Source organism: Dipodomys merriami, unplaced genomic scaffold (assembly GCF_024711535.1).
Source record: "Dipodomys merriami isolate MVZ:Mamm:240054 unplaced genomic scaffold, mDipMer1.0.p SCAF_34, whole genome shotgun sequence".
Classification (NCBI taxonomy): domain Eukaryota; kingdom Metazoa; phylum Chordata; class Mammalia; order Rodentia; family Heteromyidae; genus Dipodomys; species Dipodomys merriami.
In genome coordinates, this window is record NW_027204937.1 from 4709998 (window position 1) to 4726559 (window position 16562).

At 36.7% G+C, this 16562-nt stretch overlaps 1 protein-coding gene across 6 annotated transcripts in view; it reads left to right on the forward strand.

Moving 5' to 3' along the window:
* Positions 1 to 16562, forward strand: part of Fggy (FGGY carbohydrate kinase domain containing) — a 377144-nt gene that overhangs the window by 124944 nt on the left and 235638 nt on the right. For all 6 annotated transcript variants that reach the window (XM_069987161.1, XM_069987164.1, XM_069987162.1 and 3 more), the window contains one exon: positions 9343 to 9458. In XM_069987161.1, the coding sequence (XP_069843262.1) occupies positions 9343 to 9458 (116 nt within the window). The remainder of the gene's footprint in view (positions 1 to 9342; positions 9459 to 16562) is intronic.

Sequence of the window (16562 nt, forward strand, 5' to 3'; positions counted from 1 at the left end):
GAAAGATAGGCAAAGAATATATGTTGTATACCTAACATATGTTAGGCACTGTGCTGAACTGTGGTATTTATTATAGTTATTTCTCAGAAAGTAAAGATAATGGTAGCTTGACAAGAAAATATTTCTTTGATACGTTGTTTATGTGCTTATTCATACTGAAGAATATTCTCAAGTTAATATGATGCTTGTTGGATCATCTTGCCAGAAATGAATCATAAAGTAGTCTAATAGCAAAACAGAACTGAGATGTACTGGGCCTTTGGCAGGAACTATCTGATTCTAACCCCTTTTTCTTTCTCTGCCAGGAATCTTTACATTATCTCTTCAAGGCAGTCTTCAATGTGCATTTATTAGTATAACTTTCTTTCCCTTACTTTCCCTTCCTCCCAATTAGTTTCTTTAGAATAGCATTACTATTTTTTTTTTCTTCTCCATATTGTCAGTGACATTAGGCCCCAGGCTTACTGATGTGTACAGGTTAGACTGTTTCAGATCCATTCAGTGCTCTACTTCCCAAATGGCAAGTCTAAGATACCACTATTGCTGAAGGATGTTGGAAAGATTATGATAGACTCCACTATTCATCCATGCTGACACACAATATGTTATCATGTAATAGAGTAGAACAAAATGTGTTACCACTTGAAAAGGTATTTTAATATTGGAGCTTGTGAAATTCAGGGAACTTTTATGAGTCAGAATAAACAGTTGCTCATGTCCTCAAACTCTTGTAGGTTATACTGGGGCACAGCTATATTTAGTAATAGGTCTTGGTGTCAGTAGCCCCATAAACATACTAGGGTAGATACTGCAGAAGAAGCTAGCTATCACCAAAGTATGGGATTCAGAAGAAAGGGATTTGGAAGAGCAAGAGAGTAGATGAATCATGAATCTTTGGGTGTGTTGAGGGCAGAGGGGGACTGAACTCAGGACATCATACTATCCAGGTTCTTAAGCCATGCCCCTAGATGACAGCGAATCTTTACATGGCCATAGGCAAAAGACTAACATAAAACCTCCCATCCAAGATGCCAGAGTAGGCTTAAAATTATTGTGTCAGGAACTCTAATTACTAGAGCAGAGAAAAAGCTAAGGAAAAGACGAGGGAAAACTCAGATGAATCAGAGTGGTCTAATCTGAGCATGTTAATATCACAATGCACCCCCTTTTTGATCATTTTTAGCTACTGGTAAAAATGGAAGGAGCATAAGATACTGTGTATAAACTCTTGGCCATGCCCTGAAACTCTACCTCTTAATAAAGAAGTCTAAAGTAGGGTTTCAGTTCATCTTTATTTGCACATGTATGTGTGTGACTGAGAATATGCTGGTATCAGGTCTTGAATTCAGGGCCTGGCTTTTTTGTTCAAGGATGACAGTCTACCACTTGAGCTGTACCTCACTTCCCTGGCTTTGTGCTGGTTAATTGGAAATAAAAGTCTCTTGGATTTGCCTGTTTAAGCTGGCTTCAAACCAGGATCCTTACAACTCAGCCTTCTGAGTAGCTATGATTACAACTACAGCACCTGGCTTCAATTTGTATTTCTATAGGCCTTTTAATATTATAGGCACAATAGGCATTGAGTAATACTTTTTCATTATACTGAATTTACACAGTATTTGTTAGATATTTCAAGGAGTCCATCATGCATGTCTCTCTTCTAAAAGATTATCTTTAAGTAGTTATACAAAGGAGGTGCCATTTAACAAATAAGTTTATGAATACAATGCAACTTGGTCAATGTTAGCCTTTTCAACATTTCTCCCCCACCCTTTGGCCCATCCCTTCCCATATTTTTCTGAAGTTTGTGGTATATACAATGAATTCTTGACTGCATTCTCTCCTTTTCCCCACTTCATTTTTCTATCCCTCTCCCCTCAGCTCTACCTCCCTGTTACATATACCCCATATCTGGTGTTGATTTTGTTGAGCTTTGACCTAGTCCTTATAAAAATTATATTTGAGCTCTTCATAGAATCTATTATACTTAAGTTAATTAATTTGTAACCACTTGCATATGACCCAATGTGTCTACTTAAGGATTTATAGGTACATTCTATCTACCACAATTGAGGAAAACCATGAAACCTTTGTTTCTCTGGGTCTGGCTTACTTCACCTGTTATCATTTTTCCCAACTCTTTCCATTTCCTTACAAATGGTACAATATCATTCTTTCTAATGGATAAGTAAAATTCCATTGTGTATATATACCACATTTTCTTGATCCATTTGTTCATTGAAGGGTTTCTGGGCTGGTTCTGTAACTTGGCTATGGTGACCAGTGCTGCAATGAGCGTGGCTGTGTTGGTGGCTTTACTTTAACCTTGCTTATGTTCTATTAGATAAAGACCCAGGAGTAGACTTGCTGGGTCAAGTCTTTCCATTTCCTAACGGAAATGGAAAAAAAAGTTATATTAAGTGAAGTAAGCCAGGCCCAAAGAAACATAGGTCCCATGGTTTCTCGTATTTGCAATAACTAGTATATGTCTGAGACAAACAGAAAAGGTCAGGTAAGTTGATGTTAGGTGAAATGAACCCAAGATAAGTATTCAAATTTTTTTTTCTTTCTTGTGATTGTTTCTAACATATTTATAAGATGATTTCTTTGTTGCTTTGTATGCCCTTCCCCCACGGTATAACCCCTGCTTTCATTGTATTTGATGTTGCTATAATTTGTGGAGGGGAAGGGCAAAAACAAACCGTTTAAATAGGGATACGGGGGGGGGGGTGGGGGGGGAGGCTGGGAAGGGATGTGAAGGGTAAACAAAGGAGGAGGCTGCAATGCTTGATAAGAAATGTATGCATTAACCTGCCCATGTAATTGTAACCCCTCTGTACAGTGTGTTCACAAAAAATAAAAATAAAAAAAATAAATAGGGATACAGGTGGACCCATTGCAACAATGAGATGTAAAGTCATTATGTTGAAAAGGAATTTTACAACTTTGGCTGGGGTTGTGGGGGTGAGTGGGGGGGGAGATGGGAAGGGATGGGAAGGGGAAACAAAGGAGGAGGCAACAATGCTTGATAAGAAATGTACTCATTACCTTGCCCATGTAATTGTAACCCCTCTGTACGGTATTTTCACAATAAAAAAAAAAAGAATTGCTGGGTCATTCTTTGACTATGAGCTCTAAGAGGAAAGACATAATACCTGCTCCTGGTACATGAGAAGAGCTTAGTTGATATTTGAAAGGGAGTGGGTAGAGAAGGAAGAAGGAAGAGTACTTTTATATACAAGAAGCACTTAGCTGGAAGATTTGCCCTATGAAGTTCTCATTGAAACCTGTGCTGTGCCATGTGGTACCGAACTTCCACCCCTTTGCACATGCAACTCTCCATCTGAACTGTTCTTCCTCGTCCCCACTAACACTTGCCTTTGCTTTTATCTCTTCCTCTTTTTCCTTGTCATCTTCAATCTGATGAAGACATCCTTTCTTTAAGCTTCTTAATGAAGGGCTGGTTACTATTACCTTTGGATGACCTTGAAGTAATTTGGTCATTTTATGATCATGTTTCACAGTTTATTTTTAATTATGTAACTTTATAACTGAACTGTCAAAAGTACTCTTCATTTGGACATCATGAGAGTTAATCTCATTGTCCTTGAATAGTTGCATATACTATTCAACTCTTGAACAAGTTAACCTTTACCAGTAGTAGCTACCTAAGGAAGCTGCTTCTTTGCTCCATTTTAATTTTTGTATTTATTCATCTACTAAGAAAATGAGAGAGCTGGGGGTTAACTCAGTACTTACCAAGCAAGATTTGATCATTAGCATGTGTGCATGTATGCATATATGCCCACATACACACAGAAAATATAGACAAAGTAACCTAGAAAAATTGAATACTACCTCAAATTTATTGTACTCTTTCACATTGTTTAATTGGTCATTGCAATGCCTTGTAACTATTTTTTTCATGAATGAGCATGAAAAAGTATGTCATTCATAAGCATAGTTTTGCAGTAATCAGGACAAAGTTTGAACTTCTGCCCTGCTCTTTCCTAATGGTATGACCTCAAAGGAGTTACTCAACCTTTCTGTGAAGTGTCCTTCTCTGTCACTTTCTTTACAAGTTCATTGTGATATTCAGTAACCTACATACAGTGCACTTCACACTTAACAGAGATGCCTTTGCCCTTTTTTCCTCCTCTCAGTAGTGCCCCTAATTAGCATTGCCTTTCATTAAATTTAGGAGACAAATTCAAATTTATGGATCCAGGGGCTTCACCAATGTTTTGGCATTGACTATAGGGTCTCTTAATTTTGACTCTTGGACACCCCCCCCCCTTCTCTCATGGGAAAACTCCCTCAACTTGATTATTTATTCAGTTCTTTTATGCTCCCCATATTGTCATGGCTATGTTTGAACCATGTTATCAGCAGGTCTAACTGAAAAGGCAATTTAATATCGCCCTGTGTTGCATCACTGCATATATTATTTTGGTCTGTCATGGACCTGTCAGCAAGTCTTGATGAAGTACAGAGTCAATAGTAACAAGCCTGAAATCTGACAGCTCTTTAACAGAAGCAACTCCACTTGGTGCAGTGGTATTTCTTCAGAAATAAGGCCTTCCTTGGTCTCTTTGTTGATGCAATTAGCAATCCAACCCCACTCATTATATTTCCCCTTGAGCGGTATCTTTAGTGCTGGTAATTCCTTCTGCTGCATGGTCTTGGAAAAACAGAGCCATCATATGGGCCTGTGATGTACCAAAGACTGTAGCCAGAAATATCTTGGTAATTTATCCCCAAACCCAACTCTAATTATTCTGTTATTCACTAGCTTGTTCGATTGAGACTCTCCAGGTTCTGCATTCCCCAGGCAGAGAACAAAAGGTTTCCCTTGAAAGTAGGGGCCTGGCAATGTCAGTGCAGGGAACTGTCTATAAATAATGCAGCAGGGCCAACTTCGTTTTCATAGTCTTGGAGAAATGCATGAAAATGATCAGGCCCCTGGAACTGAGCAGACTTGTGCTTTTCATGTGCTTGCCTTGCTCTGGGTAGATCTGGAGAGTTGGAACTTCTTGCTTTTACTGAGGCTGCTTTATCTTGTCTGTATGGATAGTATTTGGTGGCTGTTTTATTCATTTTAAAATTTTGAGGCTTCTTCCTGCTGAGGAAATCTCTAATATGTACTCAGTACTCATTGACTTTTTTTAAAAACAGAAAGGTTATAATAACTGTAGCTGTTACAATGTGTGATCATCAAAAATTAGGTTTGCTTTTACTATGTTATTTTCTCCATATTAAGGCTTGAATAGTTGGGCAAGACTCTTCTTTCTGTATCCTCTGATCTCTCAGCCTTGTTTATTTCTTTTTTATCATTGTTGTTTTGACTTGGTGGGATTTTTTGTTTGCTTTTGAAATTCAAGATTTACTTCTTGGACTAAGTGAGGCTTTTCATCTATAGGCTTCAGTCTTATTTTAACTCAGTGTAACCATGTACCTGTACTGTATTCATTTACTTATCATGGTTCCCTCATCTCTTCTGTTTTCTTTTTCCTGTTCCTTTTAAAGAAATTGCTCCTGGAGTTCCTGTTATTCTCATTCAGGGTCCTAGGTCTTTCCCCAAGCTTCTTACCCCTTCCATCATGATTTTTTCCCCTTTCATGTCTTCACTGCTTTGAGAAAGATATTCATTCACTTTGTCTTCCAGAACATTAATTTAATTTCCATCAGGGCCAATTGATTTTTTTAGTGTAAAAAAAAAAAACCTTTACATTCCAGAAAGTCACTGTGTAAGTTCTCCTTGCTTTCATAATTAATGTTGCCTCCCAGTATTTTCATCATTTCTACTTCAGTGAGACCTGCCACTTGCTTCTTATAGATGGTCTACATAATCTTCTCTCAAAAACACTTGTCTCTCCAAGTTATATAGTTTTTAAAAATCTACTCATTTTTGGTATACTTTTGGTGCTTATATGTAGGTTTTTGAGGATCTATTCAGCATTAACAGATCTGAATGCTAGGAAAGGTACAGGATTTATGCCCTGATATTCCTGTTGGAAGTGAGCTAATTCACCAAGAGTTCAAGGCGCCTTCTATCCTCTACAAGCTTCCTGGGAAAAAATAGCACTCATTTTCTGCACATTGTTCTTGGAAATAACTTAGCCTGCAGTGTAGTCTCTGACTGTTAGAGGCTTTTACTTCTAAGTTTAATTCTACAATGCTCCTGTGCGGAATGACATGATGGGCTGGTAGATATAGCTTGTCTAACGGTGACTAGGAGGCTAGTTGCACAGAAAAACACTTCAGGGAAGTGACAAAACTCTGGTTGTAATAGAAATCTCTGGGCAAGAAAAAAACCTTTATTTAGTTACTGGTACTTTGCCTTTATCCAGAAAGAAGATGCAGTTCTGTATGTCTTTCTTTCCTAGAGATTTGCTAAAAACTTACAACTTGAGATGCACTCTCTGAAAGATGCCAATCACTATTAGCACTAGTGTGATTTACAGAGATACAAATAAAATGAATCCTAATCATAGTTGCACAGTCCATATGGAGAATTGAGTTTCCAGAGACATCTTTAGCCACAAGACTGTGGTTCAGTCATCTTCACTCCTAGAACACTTTTTAGCCACTTATTGTAATTTACTATAAACAATAAGCAATGAGGCATTCCTATTTTTTCTTATTATATGAGCAAAATACAGTTGGATTAATTTACTTACATTTTAAAGTGTTGAGTTAACTACTGCTTGTTTGCAAACCACAACCAAGGCTCAGAGTCGAATCCAGTGATCATTTGATTGCCTGATAAGAGGCTTTGTTAGTTTGTGCTCTGGTGAGTGGTTCTTTTGATGTTAGTTTGATTCATTCACTGGCATCTTGGTTGTCTGATTCAACTTGATCCACAACCACCTAGAGGTATGTGATCCAGATTGTGTGTGTTTTTTTTTTTTGATCATTGCTGTATGCTTCTCATCTTTGATCCTCCTCATGTGACTAGCTCAACATGAATTTCTCATGGTGGAGCCGGAGGTGCAAGAAAGCAATCAAAATAAATGAAGCATCTTTAAGCCTACAAAAGTGGTATGCAGTCCCTTCTGTTGAATTCCTTTAGCTAAATCTAGTCGTGTGTCCCAATTCAAAGTGTAGAGATAAGAAAAGTGGTCCTTCCCATAGGGCATGGCCTATACTGTAAGGAGGAAGTTTCCACACTATCTAGTTACATGGCAGAGGATGTGGATATGTCGAAGGATTCAAGGCACAGGACCATTTTAACAGTAAACCTCCCTTACATGTTAAAAACTGTTATGTATTTGTAATTTTCCATGGCATCTTAAAGGAGACTTAAAATTGGCTTGTGAATAGTATGGAAATGTTGATAGAAGAACTAAATGGGGGGAGGGGGGTATTGGGTGGGGGGAGGGGGGAGGCGGGGAAGGGAGGTGAAGGGTAAACAAAGGAGGAGGCTGCAATGCTTGGTAAGAAATGTATGCATTATCCTGCCCATGTAATTGTAGCCCCTCTGTACAGTATGTTCTCAAATAAAATAAAATTAAATTAAAAAATAAAAAAAAATAAAAAAAAAGAAGAACTAAATGGGAACTAGATAAAAAGGAAGACTTGTAGGTTGCCAAGTGGACAAGGGTGCATGGGAGGAGCAAGAGTCAAGTAAGATGCAAGAAATAGTTAAGAGTAGAGGAACAGACGTCTCTATTAATGGGACATCTAGAGAGTGAAGATTTATCTTATTTGGTAGGATTATTGGAAATAATCCTCCTACATTGTCTTTTGTTTATAATCACTCTTCCCAGTGAGCTAAGAGAGTTCCTAGATAGTTGAAATTTCAAACATTGTGCCAAGGGGGAGTTTACCTACTCTGAATCTCTTAGGGTAAACTACCTTAAATAAGGGATACATATGTATACATGCATACATGTATATATATATATATATGTATGTATGTATGTATGTATGTATGTATGTGTATATAGTGTATGTATGTATTTATATTTGTGTAAGTACTTTTTAAATGTATTGGTGTCACTAAACACCATTCTATGTGTTCTGGCAGTTGTGCCACGAATGAACAAATTGTTAATGAAAAGTGTCCTTTCATATGTGGGCAGGTAAGACTGGTTTTGTAAGAGTAAGACTGGTTTTATGTCAAAAGAGTTGCTGGTTTGCTGGGAGAGCAGAAGTGGGTAGGCAAGCAGTAGCTGGTTGCACACAGAAAATAGTCATTGAACAACAGTCCCTTCATTGAGGCCTCCTAAACTGTCTGAGCTGACATGTAAAAACTTCTTAAGTGATTCAAGATGGTACACTAGGAGGAAGCAAGGCTGGGAATCACACAATGGAAACCAGTGATGTCACAAAGGTTAAGTGAATGGATTTAATCAGGGTTGATGTAACAAATCTCATTTTTAAAAAATTGCACTGGAGAAATATGGAAAATATATTGAAAAGTATTAGGGCTACAAGGAAGATCTATAAAAAAGCAATTAATTACAGGATGTGATAGACAATAATGCTAAAGTATACATTGTATGCTTGGATCTCAGAAAAGGAATATATAACCCCAAACTGGAATTTCGGCTTATGTGAAAGTGCAAGTTTTTATTTTAAAGAAGGGAAGCTGGAAGAAATTTCTAAGCCTCTGGGTACAGGACAAAGACATAAAAGTTTAAGACACCCTTTTCCAGTCATGTTTTTAGAGAAATGCCAATTATTTTTAGAGATGGAATATAGAATATTAAGAATGACTTAATGAGAAATAAAGCTGAAAAGGAAAATGACTCCTTATTACATTTTACTTTAGCTTAGAGCAACCACCAGGAACTTTTAAAAACATCTTTATTAAACAGAATTTTAAATATGTACAAAATAAACAATGTTTGGTCTAAGCCTCAGTGACCAGCAACTAAGGCTAGTCTTGCCTGGTCTACAATGTCATTCTTCTTCCCATGCTATTTTGTAGCAAATCCAAAATAACATCTCATCTCATATAAATATGTTAGCATATATCTCTGAATGATAAGGAACAGCTTTTAACATAACCAATGTTATATTTTAAAGTTTGCTAAGCTAATTTCATCTAAAAGCTGGTCAACTATCATAATTTATAGTTACCTCAAAAATCTGTATGTGTGTAGCTGTAAGTGTAAATATTCATTGTTTGATCGGTATCCAAATAAAGAGCTGAAAATCTTCTGAAAGTAAAAGAGAAGGGGTTACCAGTGATTGCCAGGTGTCCAGGGAGACCTTTGGATCTAAACAGTGGTGTATACTTAACATTTTTCTCCATATTACTCAAGATAATCTGGTAGATACTTACTTATGAAGGAAACATGGTTCATTGGTTTTATCTCTCTCCTCTTTCCCTAGGTCTCTCTGCTCCCTGGTGTGCAAATGGACATATTCAGCAGATAAAGGCTGGGATGACAGTTTCTGGAAGATGGTTGGTTTGGAAGACTTAGTTGCTGATAATTACAGCAAAATAGGTAAAAGAGGAGAAAATCTGGAGAATGATCACATCCATCTGTCTATGTATCTTTCTATCTATACATACATTGGTATTTTATATACATATATCAGTGAGTTTATGCATGTATGTAACATATTGTTCATTTTGCCTAGATTCCAGTATAGGAAACCAACCCTACTTTCCTAAGACTTGGGTTTTTCTAAAATGAACCAGATAGTGGCATGCCTTATCTGAAGAGGAAGGCTGAATGGAGAGAGGAAGGGTTGGTGAATACAGTCATAATACTCAATGTGCATGTGTGGAAATAGAACTGGGACGGAATAAGTAAGAATGAGAGGAAGAATGATGGGAGGGGTGACATTGATCAACATGTATTGTACACATACATGGACATGTTAAATTGAAACCTTTTAGTACAACTATTTAGAGATAATTTAAAAAATTTATTAATATACCACAGCATAAGAAAAAAAATAAGTCAGTTGAAAAAATTAATGAAATAAATCAGTTATGATGGATAGGACATGACTGTAGGCCAATTTTTCTTTTTCATGGTTAATTGAAATAGGAATGTCATGAACTTTTCTGTCCTGTCTGGCTTTGAACCATGATCCACAGATCTCAGCTTCCTGAGTAGCTAGGATTACAGGCAGGAGCCATGGCTGAACAGCTGTACCTGCTTATATATCTTGATTTGATAGTAAATTGTGAAGTCTTGAACAAGAGGTTTTTCACTTATTTGCTTTTAGAGTCCCAGTTCTAACAGAGGGCGTAGCACATTTTTATGGCTTTATTATTCTTTGATTAATAGGAAGATAGATTCATGCTTCTGGGAGCTGGTATATTTTGTTTTGAAAATATATAAGGATTTTTCTGATTGTAGCAGTACCATATGTGGGCTTTGATTTTCTGATTATTTTACTAGTTTCCTCACACTCTGGTTTCTCTTCAAATCCTTTAACCTCTTGCCTTTTCAACATTTTCCTCTTTCCTCTGCATACAAGACACATGTTTGATTAGTATATTAGCTCTGCTAATAGGGCAATACCTAAAGAAATGTTCATTAAAAGTCCATAATGTTAATCTGGCAGAAAATTTCCAGAGTAACTTTATTAGATTTTGCCTGTTAAGTTAATGGATTTTTAATGGATGTCCTAAGGAGGCATATCATTAACCAGAATATTGCCATACATGGATTAAAACATACTCATTCATCAAAATTAATTGTGTGATCTTCCCCTGATTTTCATTTCTGGTTACTTGAGCTTAGATTTTCAATCTGAACCCAAAGCAGAAAACATTTAAAAAGATATTTACTCTCAGTTTGATGTTCAGAAACTCCTCGCTCCCTTCCAGACATTGTCTATAATTCTTGGAACTATGTAAAATGAATCTCGGAAGTCTCCCTATAAAGTGTTAAATATTTCCAGTGGCCTCATTGCTCATCAAAATGTGAGCAATATAGCACAAAACCTTTTAGCAGATTTGAGCACTGAGTGTGGTGGACTGGAGCATTAATACAATTACCATAATTTGCTCCATGTGGAGCTTTTAGCCAAGTCTTTACCAGCCTTCTCGGCTCATGCAGTAAATAAATGCTTTCCCCGAAAACTGAACACCTCAGCAACTGATGGTCTTATGGAAGAATATTTTTGATATAAATTATTTATGAAGTGTAAGTTAAGGATCAAATGCAATATTTATATAGTGCATTTCAAGGACAAGGGAAATTTACAGTGTTTTAAGTAACTACATGTAAGTTTTCAAAGCTGCTACCTTCTGCTCTTCCAAGGAAGTACTTGATAGTTTGATTTGAGAACACTGTGCAAAGTAAGACATAAAATAACTGAATGAAAAGAATATACCAGGAAATTTCTTTGCAATTAAATTCCTAGTTGGTTTAATATTCAGAATTAATGGAGGAAGCTCAAACCTATCTCTCTCTCTCTCTCTCTCTCTCTCTCTCTCTCTCTCTGTATGTTCTGTGAAGAGTGGGTAAGAGATTATCCACCTATAGTCCAATAAAATGATCTATTTCAATAAATTTTGACCTTCAGTCCCATGTGAATCATTCCCAGGTTACCTATTTAATCCTACACATCTATCAAAAGTGAACAGGAAGGAAGACATCAGCAAGGAGAGAGGACCCTTAGGAAGATAAGCAACATCCCACCTGTTCTAATCGATTATCCAGCCTCCCTTCCGGCATGTCCCAGTTGCTTTTACTTCCTGGGAAAAGCACGCTTTGGTATATTATTGGGGTAGGACAGTTCATGAAAATTCATATGTATAAGATGGCTGAAATATAGAGTAGTTGTTTGCATTATAGGATTTCATTATGTAAAATAATTCAGTGTTACCTTACAGCTCATTCATTATTTTGGATTTAGGAAGTCAGGAAAACAAGAAATATAAGGCCTGAATAGATCGAATTACTGAGTATTCAGAGAGAAGCAGAAATGCATATAAAGTATACATGGAAGAAGATACATTATTGAGGGGAACAGAGGCTGCCTTTTTAAAAATGGTTTTCTCTCCCCTCTGAGACTATATTTTAGGCATTAGACACCATGGATACAGTTACCTGGCATGTTATAGACACCAATGATATATTTGTTGAGTGAGTGAATAAGTATGTGAATGAAGGATTTGTTAAGTAAATTCTGTCTTGGCTTTTATTGTTTTAACACTTAATGGAATTTCAATGGATTCTTTAAGTTAAATGATAGTGCAAGGTGAAAGAGACCTAACAAATTTCTGACATCAATTCTGTGTTCATAATAATCTTTCACTAGCACTTTCTATTTAAGAAGATACTCCTATGAAAGTATAGCAGAGTTTTTGCCTAAATCCAACCCCATTCTTTTTAATTTTTTATTGTTATTATAAAGGTGATGATGTACAGAAGGGTTATAGTTATATAAATCAGGTATAGAGTATATTTCTTTTTGGACAGAGTCACCGCTTCCTTCTCTCTGTCTCTCAGTTTTCCCCCATACCTACCACAACTTGTATAGATCATTTTCAATATAGTGTCCAGTGAGTACCACTGCTTCATTTGTTTACCTTTAACCATCCATTTCTGTGCTTCTCCTCACCCTCCCAAAGACATATAAGGAACAAGGATACAGAAAAGAAAATGAAAACAGCATCAAAGAAAGAAACCTCTTATTTCTGTTTCCTGGAGTTCATTTCTATAATTTTTTTTGTATGATGAGATGCACATAGGTATCGTGCTTTTCTTTTCCCTCTCCTAAGAGTATCTTCTTTGATCTTACTATGTATGAATGCCTAGAGATGTGGATAATTTATCAGGTCCCAGTGTATTTTAGATCTAGCTTCTGTATATGAGAGAAAATAGGTGCTTTTTGTCTCTCTGAACTTGGCTTACCTCACTTAACATGATTTGTTCTAGGTCCATCCATTTCCCTGCAAAGGACATAATATTATTCTTTCTAATGGCTGTGTAAAATTCCATTGTATGTATGTACCACATTTTTTGGATTTACTCATCTATTATAGGACACCTTAGCTGTTTGCACAACTTGGCTATTGTGAATGGTATAGCAATGGACACAGGTGTTCAACTGTCTTTATGCTATCCTGGCTTGTGGTGTTCTAGGTAGATGACCAGGAAAGGTATGACTGGGTCATAGGGAAGCTTTATGACCAGATTTCTCTTTTAATTTGATTTTCTTGTAAAGATGCTGTAGAGAGGGGTAAGGCAATGAGTACATTACTTGTCAATCATTGTTACCCCTTCCTTTGTTGTTGGCCCACTATCCCTTCCCTCTTCCACCTCCCACACTCCTTCCCACCCCACCCCACCCCCACCTGAAGTTGTACAGTTCATTTCAAATATACTGTCCTGTGGGTTTCTTGTAACGGGCCATCCTGTATCCTTGTTTTACCGTTTTGTTATTCCCCTTCACCTCCCTAGATTAGACAAATGTATAAACAAGATGCAGGGTACCAAAATCAAGTACAGTGACATCAGAGAATAAACCATAGAAGGAAGAACATACAAAGGAAACAAACAAAAATCTCATAGTACATTTAAAACAACAACATCAAAGACAGACCTTTGTGTCCATACCTTGGGGTTCATTTCACTTAGCATCATTTTTTATGATCATATATACATAGTGTCTGAACTTTTCAGCTCATCTAATAAGATCACCCTATATGTGTACTAATTATTGCAAATAAGGGAAACCAAGGGACCTAAATTTCTTTGGGACTGGCTTACTTCACTTAATATGATTTTTTTTCCATCTTTCCATTTGCTATCAAATAGGGTGGTGTCATTCTTACTGATGGAAGCATAGAATTCCATTATCTTGATCCACTCATCTACTGAGGGGCATCTGGGTTGGTTCCATATCTTAGCTATGATGAATAATGCTGCAATAAACATAGTAGTGCTGGTAGCTTTAATATGGCCTTGTTTGATTTCATATGGGTAAATGCCCCAAAGTGGGATTGATAGGTCATAGGGGAGCTCTATGTGTAGTATGACCAGATTTCTTAGAGCTAGGATTACGGGTATGAGTCACTAGTACCTGGCCAAGGACAGGAATTTTTTTTGTAAAATTTATTTTATGTTTTTATTTATTTATTTGAATTTTTTATTGTCAAGGTGATGTACTGAGAAGTTACAGTTACATAAGTACGGTAATAAATACATTTCTTATCAAACTTGTTACCCCTTCCCTCATTTTTCTCCTACTTTCCATCCCCTACCTCTCCCCCCACCCCCAAGTTGTACAGCTCATTTACAACATGTTGTCTTGTGTATATCGCTGTTGTATTGGTTTCTCCCTTGTCCTTTGTCTTACCATTCTGTTGGGCAGGAAATATTTAACAACAACTTATTATAGGAAGGTTGGGAAATTTACTTTTCTGTTGAGTAAAATAAAATCTATAGTAATTGATGCTGCCTTTTAGATATTTTTGTCTTGTAGCCTTAAAAGCACAAGTGAAAAATATTGACTAATTACAGATATGATTGGACACACAAATGTACCAGTATTTACCATTGATGGTGTATGAGTGAGTTTTAACTGATTGAGAATAATTCCCAGAACCACCCAAGCCACAGTATAATATTGATTCTGCTTTGAGCCGTGGTGGTCTTCCACTTCTATTTGCTATGAGACTAGACCTTGAGATCTGTAAGATATTGATTAAACCACTGAATGGCAGGTAAAGAACCTGGGGCACAGGCAAACTAAATCTAGCTATACTGGCCTAAAATAAGCTTCATTTGATCTGCTTGGTCTGTGATCTCAGAATCACTTGCCTGAGTATAGGCAGATCAAGAAGAGACAAATTTCAAGCTTGCATTGACTCAGTGTCTAGGATGTGGCCACATCCTGCCCCATAGTGTTTCATTCTTTCAGATCTTACATATCATCTAAGTGATAACTCTTCCTATAGATGGAGTAAGTGACATTAGAGAAACAAAAGATGGGGGGGGGGGTTCCTGTCCACTTTTATCTACGTTGGAGGAGAAAGGAGAAAATCCCCTTATGGGATCAATGTGAATCATGGCCAGAGTTAGAAACCTGAACTTACCGATGCCATCTATAGGAGAGGGTTTTATAAAATAATGTGCAATCTATTAGTGCCTATTGTTCCTTTTTAAATTTATGAATCACTTTATTGTGCATTGTCTTTTATCATCAGAAATCATTCTCTATCTCTCAACACAATAAGGATATTATCTGACATTGTCTTGGAAAATTTTTTTTCTAAAATAAAATTTTATTTTATTATAAAAGTGATTATAGAGGAGTTACAGTTACATAAGCAAGGAGATGAGTACATTTCTTGTTGAACAGTGATACTCCCTCCCTCCTTTTCTCCTACTTTCCCTCTCCCCAACTCCTCTTCTCCCCTGACAACTTGTAAAGTTGATTTCCAACATACTATCTTGTGAGTATCACTGTTGCATTGTTTACCCTTTGTTTTTTTGTCTTACCATTTTGTTATCCCCCTTCTCTCCCCAATTCATATAAATGTATATCTAAGACACAGGGTATCAAAATAAAAAAGTGATAACAGGGGATAAACCAAAGGGAAAAAAAGAAAGTAAAAAGAAATAACTTCACACAGTACCAAAAACAACAACAACAACAAAAAAAAAACCTCTGTCTCCATGTTTCAGAGTTCTTTTTCGATTAGCATTATTTTATATGGTCATTTATACATAGATATTGAACTATTGTGATCCTTCCTCTGCTAGGACTGTCCTAGACATACACTAATTATTACAAGATGAGGTGAACTATGGAGCCTGTTTCTTTATATCTGGCTTTTTTCACTTAATATGATTTTTTCCAAGTCTTTCCATTTTCTTACAAATGGAATGATGTCATTCTTGTGATTGAAGCATATAATTCCATTGTGTATATATACTACATTTTTTTTATCCATTTGTCTACTGAGAGGCATCTGGGCTGATCCATATCTTAGCTATGGTTAATAATGCTGCAGTGAACATAGTTGTGTTGGTAGTTTTAGTGTGGCCTTGTTAATGGGATCCATTCAACTGCAGAGCTTCTGCATAGCAAAGGACATAAATAGCATGATAAATAGAAAGCCCACAGATGGGGAGATCTTCACTAGCTATATAACAGACAGGGCCTCATATCAAAAATATACCTAGAACTCAAAAAAATTAAACCTCTCAATTACAAATCCTCAAAGAAATAACCACCCCATTCATAAGTGGGCTTCTGTGGAGAGGAACTAAGAATAGCCAATGGACACATGAAGAAATGTTCAATGTCGCTGGCCATAAAAGAAATTCAAATCAAAACTACATTGAGATTCTTCCTTACCCCAGTTAGAATGGCCATTATCAAGAAAACAAATAATTACAGATGCTGGTGGAGATGTGGCCAAAAGGGAATGCTACTACACTGTTGGGTGGGAATGTAAATTGGTTCAACCAGTCTGGAAAGCTGTATGGAGGTTTCTCCAAAGACTAAACATAGAGCTTCTCTATGACCCAGTAATCCCACTCCTGGGCATTTACCCAAATGACCACAAATGAGGCTTATTGTTCTTAATTTCCGAAAAGAACTTGATGTATTTACAAGGACTCCTCTGTTCA